This window comes from Cherax quadricarinatus, chromosome 3 (assembly GCF_038502225.1).
Source record: "Cherax quadricarinatus isolate ZL_2023a chromosome 3, ASM3850222v1, whole genome shotgun sequence".
Classification (NCBI taxonomy): Eukaryota; Metazoa; Arthropoda; class Malacostraca; order Decapoda; family Parastacidae; genus Cherax; species Cherax quadricarinatus.
The window spans coordinates 44,044,106-44,056,141 of NC_091294.1; the positions used below are offsets into that span (position 1 = coordinate 44,044,106).

Sequence of the window (12,036 nt, forward strand, 5' to 3'; positions counted from 1 at the left end):
TTCCATATACTTGCAACATCTGCCACATTGCTCCTCTATCCACTCTATCATATGCCTTTTCTAAATCCATAAATGCAATAAAAACTTCCCTACCTTTATCTAAATACTGTTCACATATATGCTTCAATGTAAACACTTGATCTACACATCCCCTACCCACTCTGAAACCTCCTTGCTCATCCGCAATCCTACATTCTGTCTTACCTCTAATTTTTTCAATTATAACCCTACCGTATACTTTTCCTGGTATACTCAGTAAGCTTATTCCTCTATAATTTTTACAGTCTCTTTTGTCCCCTTTCCCTTTATATAAAGGGACTATACATGCTCTCTGCCAATCCCTAGGTACCTTCCCCTCTTTCATACATTTATTGAACAAAAGTACCAACCACTCCAACACTATATCCCCCCCTGCTTTTAACATTTCTGTCATGATCCCACCAGTTCCAGCTGCTTTACCCCCTTTCATTTTACGTAATGCCTCACGTACCTCCTCCACACTTACATTCTGCTCTTCTTCACTCCTAAAAGATGGTATACCTCCCTGACCAGTGCATGAAATTACTGCCTCTGTTTCTTCCTTAACATTTAAAAGTTCCTCAAAATATTCTCGCCATCTACCTAATACCTCCATCTCCCCATCTACTAACTCCCCTACTCTGTTTTTAACTGACAAATCCATATTTTCCCTTGGCTTTCTTAACTTGTTTAACTCACTCCAAAATTTTTTCTTATTTTCATTAAAATTTCTTGACAGTGCCTCTCCCACTCTATCATCTGCTCTCCTTTTGCACTCTCTCACCACTCTCTTTACCTTTCTTTTACTCTCCATATATTCTGCTCTTCTTATAACACTTCTGCTTTGTAAAAACCTCTCATAAGCTACCTTTTTCTCTTTTATCACACCCTTTACTTCATCATTCCACCAATCACTCCTCTTTCCTCCTGCACCCACCCTCCTATAACCACAAACTTCTGCCCCTCAATCAATATTATTATTATTATAATCAAAAAGAAGCGCTAAGCCACAAGGGCTATACAGCACTGCAGGGTAGGGAAGGAAGCGAGGGTATTGGGCGGTAGAAGGGGGGAGGGATGATCAGTAGGTTACAGAAAACAGTGGGGCAGGGGATAGTGCGGGGGTAGAGGGCAGCAAGAGATTGAGGTAGAAAGGGCTGAAGGTATCATCAGAGTTTGTGAAGTAAGTCAGTTGTTGTCAAAAAGTCAATGAGAGAGTCCGGATGAAAGGTGGGTCCATCAGTGAGAAGGGAAGGTAAAGAGAGGGCAGCGGAGCGAAGACGACGTTGGAGGTATATTAGGCGTGCTCGTTGATAAAGTGGGCAGTCTAACAGAATGTGGCTAACCGATAATGGAACCTGACAATTCTCACAGAGAGGAGCAGGGCGCCTCTCCATGAGATAACCATGAGTAAGACGAGTATGGCCAATGCGAAGACGGGAGAGAGTAGTGTCCCAACCTCGACACTGGTGACAAGAAGACGGCCAGTAATCTATATTCGGTTTAATAGATTGAAGTTTGTTACCGAGCAGAGTAGACCAACGTTGTTGCCAACAGGTGTGAAGGTGGGTAGCTATTGCAGCAAAATAGTCCGTAAATGGAACACCTCTATATGAAACTGGTAGGTCATGTACTGCTGACCGCACAGCAGTGTCTGCCTGTTCATTGCCCTGTACGTCAACATGACCAGGGACCCAACAAAAAACAATATCTTTATGCTTGGAAGAGATGCGGCGTAGCCAAAGTTGGATACGGAGGACTAAGGGGTGAGGTGTATCAAATTTCTGTATAGCCTGTAAAGCACTAAGGGAGTCTGAGACAACCACAAATGATGACATAGGCATAGATGCAATACGGATAAGTGCTGCAAGAATGGCATACAATTCAGCAGTAAAGATACTAGCCGAAGATAGTAAATGCCCTCGTACGACGCTGTCCGGAAACAATGCTGCGAATCCTACACCGTCAGAAGACTTGGAGCCATCTGTGTACACTGCAATGGCATAAGAATGAGAGTGGAAGTGGTCAAGAAAAAGAGAGCGGGAAGCTACCGTAGACAGTTGGGCTTTCGACCAAGGGAGTGAGAAAGAACAGGGGGTTAGGGAAAAGTGAGATGCTACATGAACATAGAGAGGTGGTAATTGAAGAGAAGACAAGAGCGAATGTAGGCGAAGGGAGAAGGGATGAAGCAAGCAGGGGCGGCGAACAAATAAAGAATGTCTACTAATATTGGTGACCATTCTATAAATGGAAGGATTGCGGAAATCATGAGAGCGTACATAGTAGCGAAGGCAATGGGCATCACGGCGATCGGATAAGGATGGAACGTTCGCTTCTGCATAGAGGCTCTCAACAGGGGAAGAGCGAAAAGTACCAAGGCATAAACGTAATCCTTGGTGATGAATGGGGTTAAGGCTAGAGAGAGTAGCAGCAGAGGCCGCTGAATAGATCTGGTCACCACAATCAAGTTTCGATAAAATGAGGGCGGAATGTAGGCGAAGGAGAGTTCGACAATCAGCTCCCCATGAAAGATGAGAAAGGGTTTTAAGAAGGTTCAGCCGGCTGTGACAAGTTGCCTTCAGAGAGGTAATGTGAGGTTTCCAGGATAACCTACGGTCAAAGAGGAGGCCTAGAAACCTGACTGTATCACGTTCAGGGATACGGGAGCCATAAAGGTACAAGGGATGATCGGAGATGACAGAGCGTCTAGTGAAAGTAATTTGGCGAGTTTTGGTACTGGAAAATTTAAACCCATGTGTGGTGGCCCAATTGGAAACACGGTCGACCGCATGTTGGAGAGAAACTGTAATGAGGTGACAGTCAGCGCCTGCACATGCAATAGCGAAGTCATCAACATAGAGTGATGACCAAATATTGGATGGAAGACTAGAGGCCAAATAATTTATAGCAAGGAGAAAAAGTGTTGTGCTCAGAACACATCCCTGGGGGACACCTTCAGCTTGGATAAAGTCCGGGGAGAGCACATTATTAACCCGAATATGGAAATGTCTGTCGGTTAAAAAGTTCTTAAGGAAGGATGGTAGATTGCCTCGAAGGCCTAAGGAGTGGGCTTGGGCCAAAATATTATACCTCCAAGTTGTGTCATATGCCTTCTCAAGATTGAAAAATATGGCAATAACGAGTGGTTATTCGCAAAGGCATTATGAACATACGTATCCAAGCATAGTAAGGGGTCTATGGTAGAACGGCCCTTACGAAAGCCATATTGACGAGTGGAGAGACTGTTGTGTGTCTCTAAATACCACACTAAACGTCTATTTACCAGGCGTTCCATCACTTTGCAAACTGCACTGGTAAGAGCAATGGGACGATAGTGGGAGGCTTCATGTCCCATAGTACCCGGTTTGAGGAAAGGGAGAACAATGGCAGATTTCCACAGCTGTGAAAGAACTCCCTGTGACCAAATAAGATTGAAAAGGCGTAATAGGACTGCAAGGGCTGACTGATGTAAATGTTGTAGCATACAAATATGAATGTCGTCGGGCCCAGCTGCCGATGATTGGCAAGCTGAGAGTCTTGCCTCCAGTTCCTGGAGTGTAAGAGGCACATTATACTGCTCTTCTCTGAGAGAAGAAAAGTCCAAGGGTGCTAACTCTCTAGCAGACTTTGAGGAAAGAAACGAGGGGCATAGATGGAGCCACTGAGAAATATGGACCAGATGATTGCCAATTTCATTGGCAACATCTAGTGGGTTTGCTATATCAACACCGGCAACCCACAGAACAGGAGCCGGGTCAGGAGAATATTTACCACTCAGTTTTCGTACTTTTTTCCAGACTGCACTCATAGAGGAAGCAGAGGTGATGGTGGAGACATAATCTCGCCAGCAAGTGCGTTTAGCGTCACGGATGACACGGCGAGCGATTGCACGCTTCTGCTTAAAATCAAGAAGTCTCTCCGTGGTTCTATTGTACCGGTACCTGCCCCATGCAGCATGTTTCAAACATACTGCACGAGCACAAGCAGGAGACCACCAAGGCACGCATTTCTGAGAATGCCTGCCCGAAGTTTGGGGTATAGAATGAGAAGCTGCGGTTAAAACGGAGGACGAGAAGAGGTGTAAAAGCTCATCAATGGAGGACGAAGAAGGAACCTCACTAAAAACAGTTGCGAGTAAAGGTTCCAATTTGCCTGATCAAATTGCCAGCGTGGGTTACGAAGAGGTGGTGAATATGAAGGGGAAGTAAGAATGATTGGGAAATGATCGCTGTCACGTAAATCCGGGAGAACAGACCAGGTGAAGTCTAATGCGGCGGAGGAAGAGCAGACTGAGAGATCGATGCAAGAGAGAGATGAGTCCGAGGATCAAAATGGGTGGGGTGGGTAGTAAGAAAAGCCTCTAACTGAATGCCACGGGAATCACAGTGAGACCCCCCCAGAGGAAATGATGGGCATTAAAATCGCCAAGTAACAGAAGTGGTGGCAGTAATGACGAAACAAGAAAGGCAATATCTGGGATAGATAATGCCCGAGAAGGAGAGAGATACAAAGAACAGTGTGTATACCACCTATGTAAGTGGATATGGGCTGCTGTGTAATGCAGCGAAGTATGAACAAATAGCTGATGGTACGGAATATCAGTGCGTAGAAGAAGGGCACTTGCATTAAAGGTCCCATCAGGAAAAGGATCTGAAGAATACAATAAATTATAGCCTGAGATAGGATAGATAATGGCAGAGTGTAATTTTGGTTCCTGTAAGCAAACACCAACAGGGGAAAACTGGGAGAGCAACATCTGAAGCTCACCCCAATTACCCCTGAGGCCGCGAATATTCCACTGTAAATAGGCCATGATTGGCAACGATAAAGATACCTGAAATCCGCAGGTAAGGGTACCTACGGACTAGAGGGGTTAGAAAAGTCCACATGTGGTGGCAAAGGAAAACGTTCAAGTAGCGAAGGAATGGTGCATTGTGAAGAAAGGAGTTGCGCAGATGGAGAAGAGGAAAGAGAAGGAACAGAGGGTGGATTAGTGTCCATTGATGGTTTGGTCTCTGCAATATATTCAGAGATTGCTTCAAGTGTTTCGGAGTTCAGAGACGTCGTATGGGAGACAATATTGGAGATGGAAGGAGGAGTTCGAGTAAAGATCAGAGCTGTAATGGATTGTACCAAGGTAGGGGGGGCGAAAGGGTGGAGGGAACTGGAGAAGTGTGGGAGGGGACAGAAGAGGAAGAAACCTGGGAGGTGGCAGAAGAGGAAGAAACTTGGGAGGGGACAGGGGAGGAAGGCACAGTAAGAGGAGGAGGATGAACCTCCACACTTGTAACAGAGCCAGTGAAAGGGGAAGACTCAGGTACAGAGACCAGGGAGGTAAAATGTGGAGGTGGATGAAGGGAAGGAGGGGTTAAAGGAGATTTTTTGGGCCTCTGAGAAGTAGAGGGACGATTGGGAGGTGTCGTACGAGGTCTTGTCGATACCTGGGTTTGTGAGGGAGGACACGAAGAAGTGAGGACAGACTGAGGAGTTGAAGTAGGGACGTCTGAGCCCAGGACAGCAAAAGAATTAGATACAGGAGTGACTATGGGACTGGCAACCGCAGAGGAGGCTGCAGAAGATGTGACCCCCAGAAGTGGGGGGACGCTTTGAAACACGAGAATAAGAAACACGGGGCAGTCTCCCTTGGAGGCGGAGATGAGAAACCGCCATAGCATAAGGGAGACCATCTGCCTCTTTGAGGCAACGAATTTCCCGCTCATTTAAGTAGACTTGGCAACGCCGAGAGTACGAAGGGTGAGCCTCATGACAATTAAGGCAAGAGGGAGTTTGACTGCAAGACGTATTAGAATGGTCATCAGCACCACAGACTGGGCATTCGGCTATAGATCTGCAATATTTTGCTGGGTGGCCAAATCGCCAGCAATTCCTACACTGTTGCAGTGTAGGGATCACCTTCCGAACTTGTAACCGATGTCCTGCTACATAAACTGAGGATGGGAGTTCACGGCTGTCAAAAGTTAAACGAGCCACATTGCAAGGGTAACATCTTCGCCCACGGGCAGGAAGAACATAAGTGTCTACCTTGAGAATTGGGAGACCTTGGAGTTCCAGCTGTTCGAGAATGTCAGTGCCACATGTCTGGAAATTCTGTTGAACTATGGTATGGGGCAGAATAACAGTACCACTACAAGAATTGAGGGAATGATGTTTTTCGAGTGATAGGAATAGTATTGACATGTGAAAGAAGAAGAAGTAGAAGAAGTCGGTCTTAATGTAAAGAATTTAGTCCATTGTGTGGTCTGAAACTGAGTGTGGAGAGGGAGTGCATGACGTGTCAGTCTTTTCCGAGTAGAAAGGGAAGGTAACGAAGTAACATCATTAGGAGATTGTCGTTGACGTTTAGAAGTGGGACTAGAATCGGTCCGACATGGGATGGGTCGGCAATTCGAAAATCACCGCACGGTAGAGGGAGAAGCCGGAAGCATAGTCAAAGGAGAGAGGAGGTCAGACAAATCGAAGGAGTCAGTGGAAGCCCCGGTACCCGAAGCGGGTGAGGAAACAGCACCAGCAAGAGGTACAGGGGCCTTAGGAATGTCCGAAGAGTGGCCAAAAGACGAGGCAAGGTCAGAACAGGGTGCAGTAACAATAAGGAGCCCGGGGGTAGCGGGGTCATGGATCGGGTACTCCATGGTTAGGTTACTTCTTTCTTTTTGTTTTTAAGAAAAAAAAGAAAGAAGAAAATAAAAATAAAAAAAAAAAGAATAAAAAAAGGGGGGACCGGGGAGGGATAGTTCCTAGGAGGAATGAAAGGGCCAGAAATCTCCCTCTGCACCCAAGAGGACCTCAGCACCGCAAGTAGCGCAGATGCAGCGTGGAACCCGTGCCATACCCTACCCATCATGCCAGTAAACCAGCAATCCGGGATAGCAACCTCACATCTGCCGAGCTACCTCGGTGGACAAAAGAGAGGGCGGCCGGATATCCCCCACAAAGCATACCTCCTTCGGCCACCACCCCCGGAATCCGAAATGTGGCTTCCAGAGATACACCCGTCGCCCGAAAGACACCCAAAGCCACCCTCCGGGATACCAGAGAGGGATCGGGACATCCCCAGGCAATCCAGATTCCATGGCAAACTACGCCACCGCCAAGAACCTCAATGGAATGGGATGGACCCCGGTACCCTTTCCCCTACCTAGGAACTAGCGTGCCTGTGGGAAAAAATCCCAAAGGCCAAAAAGGGAGGGGTGGGGAGGAGGAGGAAAGGAAAAAGGGGAGGATGGGAGAGAAAAATGGGGGATTAGGGGGTAACTAGGTTCAGTCTGAGGAAGGAGACCGACAGGTCTAATTCCTCAGACCAATAGCCTCTTCACCACACCAAGGAGCCCCCCCTTGAAGAGGTGCTCAATCAATAGAATGGAAGACTTACTAGCAAAACAGATAAGAATTTGGGTGAAATGGAGCATTGGAATTGGTTAAAATAAGACTGAAAGTGGGCAAAATCACCAATGTGTAAATTGCGCCTTCATATTTCATACCTTTGGTGCCATTACCTTCAGAAAATTATTCTCTATCATTCTGGAAGAATCCTTTTTTTTTAACTTTGAACACTGATAACAATACTAATTTTGGGAGTCTAGACAGTGAAAGGGTTAAGAATATTTCACCCAAGGAAGATCTTGTGATCTTTTCAAGGGGGGGGGGGGCAAGAAGGGGAGTTTTCCTTATATTAATGAAGGGCTCTTCATCCAAGAAATTGGAAATAGTGTAATGTACAAAGAATGAACTTATGAGCAAAACAAGGAAAGTCAAAGTTGGTGTAACAAGTCTGGTTCAGTCAAAAAACCATAATGCGTGTATTAAAGATACGACTTTCTGAAAGAGCAGGCAAAATGAGGGAACTTAAAAAACTAGAAATAAATTCTACATACTCTTTCATAAATGTAAAATCAATCAAAAGGTATTTAACCTTTACCAAAACCTAACAAATTTCATACAGAGAGGCTATGGGTGCCAATATGAGTGGCCAATATGAAGTGAGAGAACCAGTTCTCAAAAGTGACAGCAGCTTCTTGTTCTCTAACCTGGACCAACAACTGGTAAATTAGCAAAATGGCACCTACGCGATCCAAGATCAAACCCAACCTTGTATGTATAAGATAATCCAGCATTAACAGTCTGAAGTTGAATAGAAGAGACATCCAGTTATTGCACTGAAATCAATATCACAATTTAATGAAAATATGCAAATTGAGGTGGTTCGGACATGTAGAGAGAATGGAGCGAAACAGAATGACTTCAAGAGTGTATCAGTCTGTAGTAGAAGGAAGGCGGGGTAGGGGTCGGCCTAGGAAAGGTTGGAGGGAGCGAGTAAAGGAGGTTTTGTGTGCGAGGGGCTTGGACTTCCAGCAGGCATGCGTGAGCGTGTTTGATAGGAGTGAATGGAGACAAATGGTTTTTAATACTTGACGTGCTGTTGGAGTGTGAGCAAAGTAACATTTATGAAGGGGTTCAGGGAAACCGGCAGGCCGGACTTGAGTCCTGGAGATGGGAAGTACAGTGCCTGCACTCTGAAGGAGGGGTGTTAATGTTGCAGTTTAAAAACTGTAGTGTAAAGCACCCTTCTGGCAAGACAGTGATGGAGTGAATGATGGTGAAAGTTTTTCTTTTTCGGGCCACCCTGCCTTGGTGGGAATCGGCCAGTGTGATAAAAAAAAAAAAAAAAAAAAAAATAATGTGAAGCTTCAAGTTGACAATTCTCAAATTCACTTATGTGAATAAAGAGCAAAAAAACAAGGTTTGAATAGTTAAGAAACGGTACATTATAATCTATGTAGGTAAACGCTAGCCAATTGTAGCAACAATCTCATTGCTTCACAACACCTCCAATGGCTGTCCACAGAATGCTTAACATCACATCTGTCTGCCGATCTACGCGTTCCAAATCCCCAAACTGAACAAGAGCCCTGTTTAGCAGGGCTTTCTTAGGTTGTGGTAATCAGCATTAGGTTGCAGATTATCAACAACAAAAAACTTAAGTTTGTTGCCATTAGAATTGGTCATTGTTTGTTGATACATTGTTTTTAAATACAAAAGTCCTATGATAGTTTTTAATATTTTTCCCTCATACCTATGTTCATAATTATTTTGGATACAGGCAAGAAGTATTTGATCAAAAGAAGGGCCCTGTGTATGGTATGATTGTAGGATGCAGTTGAAGGAGAGAAACAAGAGGACTTTTTCTTTCTGTAAGACCACCTGCTTAGTAAGTACTGATTTGCATTTACCATCACTGGCCACAACACCCTAAACCTTACAGGATATTGTCCTTTTTGCATGATGCAAGACTCATTAACAATTCAAACCACTGAGATGAAGCACATTCAAGTTACTTCACAAAAAACATACTACACCATTTTAAAAATAAAACTGGTACTTACACACCCAATAACAGTCCCAACCTTCTTTTAGGTAGGATACATCAGAACTAACCATTAAACAAAATTCAAGAATGACTGTAAAACTGACAAAAAAGGCTCCCACCTATCCCAGTGGTGACATTAACCTCTCCCTAGTTGTAGTTCACCAGAATTGAAAATTTGAAGCCAACTAGATATGACATTTTCAAGTTACAAATAAAAAACTTGGAGGGAAAAAAACTGTCAACCACTTGAAGGTATCCCTACAGGAATAGCTAATTACTCTCCTGATGTAAATGAAACCAGAAAAGTGATAAAGTTTAATCTCATTGAACACTGGTCTGGTGGTTCTACGTTGGAGTGCAAAAAAAGGAGTCTTCAAGGTGCCCAGCAGTAAGCAAAGTCAAGAGATAGTAGAATCCATTGAGTAGATTTTTCCAGATGAGTTTGAGGTGTATGTGAGAAGGAAAGGTGCTAAGCAGACTGGACAGACTAGGGCAGCAGGTTCTTGAGAAACAGGTGTTGAGGGTCTTCCAGAATAAGAGGACTTGCAGGGATAGTTGACACCTAACAAGTCCAAGAGTGGATATAAACAATCACAAACAAGAATGTAACAACTTAAGGGGCACATCAGTTCCTCTTTTTCTAATATGTTACTTTTCCCCCTATAATCTACCTTGTCCATAGTTACTATCGCATTTGCTTTGTCTGCTTTCATAAGGTGAAGTCTAGGATTTTTCCTTAATTTCCACGAATCAAGGAAAGACCCTAGACTTAACCTTACAAAACAGACAAAGCAAATGCCATAGTAATTATGGACAAGGTCGATTATAGTGGGAAAGTGAACATGTTATTAGAAGACGGGGGAACTTATGTGCCCTTTAAACTCTCCAGTATCTGTGCCTACCATCAATTTCAACATGAAAATTAAATGCCCCAATGACCTCAGGATAGCCTATTTTTTTTGTCTTGTTCATATTGCATGTACTGTATGCATTTCTTTCACTGTAACAAGTCTTTAGAATTTATGGCTACCTGAAACCTGCATTCAAGCGGGTTAATTATGATGCATGGAGCCAGAGTACAGTCTTTTATTAGATGCTGAAATGCTCTCCAAAGAAAATTAATACAATACACTAAAAATTTCTGTAGAGTTGATTACTTATGACTAATTATGAAGATGTATTCCTCTGCCATGCTATAACATACTGCTTTTCTGCATGACTATCAGTTCTTCTTTTTCTTACCCCTGCTTCTACTGTCATCACTCACACACTCTTCACTTTCACTATGAGCAGCTCTCTTCTCCTTTTGCTTTTCCTTGGACTTTTTTTCTTTCTTCCTCTTAAGTTTATGTTTTTTATGGTGCTTTGAAGAACCTGCTTTACAGTCTCTGTAAATTTTCTCTGATTCATTGCTTAAAATTTCTCGGTCTTCACGATTTTTTTCTATTATGTTCTCAAATTCTTCAGTCACATTCTGCCCTTTTTGAAATGATTTTACTGATATAATGTCATACTGTGCCATTTTCTCTCTACTCATATCATTCTGAAATCTTTCAGAATTTTGCCTATCACTAATTTTTTTTATTTTTTCATCATCATCACTGTATCTGCATCTCTCCTTTTTGTATTCTCTCTCCCATTTTCTCTCTTCACTGTCCCTTTTGTCTCTTGTTACATGTGTTCTGCTTCTATATTTATCTGTGTAATATGATACATCATAATTCCTTCCTTCTTCATCTTTTTTCATGCTCCTTTTTCCCTCTTTATCATATTCAATCTCACTTTCTATGTGATTTTTTTTGTAGCTGTCTATTATATACTCTCTATCATGCTTTCGTCCTCTGTTTCTAGAGCCATCACATTCTCTCCTATCTGTCCATTTTAATTTTGATTCATTAGCCCTATTATAATCTCCCTTAACTTTTTTACCACTAATGCCGTACATAATTTTTTTTTCAGGTTTGTGTAAATTTGATGAGGCAGCAGAATCACCTGGAGTACACACAGGTTCAGGTTCCAGCTCTTCAGCACCAAGGACGACCATCATGTTGTGTATAATTTCTCGAGTAACCTTAAAAAGAAGAAATATTAATCAGGTTCAGCAATAATGTTTATGCAATTATAATTTCATTACGATTATCTTTTATTCCTTACCTGTTGGGGTGGGGATGGGGTACATCCTGTTCAATAAACAATTCACCCTCTTTAACAATTTTCTTATGGATTCTAAAGTAAAATAATGTAAGAGTAAATTGAAGTATTTTCAAAGGAAAGATGAGCAGCTAGTCATTTGGCAATACATTAAACCATTACAAAAGAAGACATAAATGTGCAACATACTTTTGATCCATTAACATTAAGGGCCTCCATAGGACACTCTCAATGCAAAGAATCTATCGCACTCCAAATGGGCACAGCCATCACCAACAAAGACTTTTTAATAATAAGTGGAAAGGAGGAATGTTTTTCAAAGTCTGTGTCAAGAGACATTGTGGATCTCTCACATCAAGGGCACGCAATATTAGCGAAATTAGTGAAGTATTCTCTCCTGACTTCACAAGTCTCTCAGCATAAGGATGAGTTCTAGCTATTGCACAATTCCAGACTGCCTCGTTCTGATGCAGGAAGAGAGA

General features: G+C 43.1%; 1 protein-coding gene across 1 annotated transcript in view; it reads right to left on the reverse strand.

Annotated features, from left to right (window-relative positions):
* Nucleotides 1-10,475: 10,475 nt before the first annotated feature.
* The window catches only part of LOC128685365 (U11/U12 small nuclear ribonucleoprotein 48 kDa protein), a 49,774-nt gene continuing 48,213 nt past the window's right edge, over nucleotides 10,476-12,036 (reverse strand). Inside the window, exon 7 of the mRNA XM_070091534.1 lies at nucleotides 10,476-11,474. Coding sequence (XP_069947635.1) covers nucleotides 10,626-11,474 — 849 coding nt within the window. The 3' untranslated portion in view covers nucleotides 10,476-10,625. The remainder of the gene's footprint in view (nucleotides 11,475-12,036) is intronic.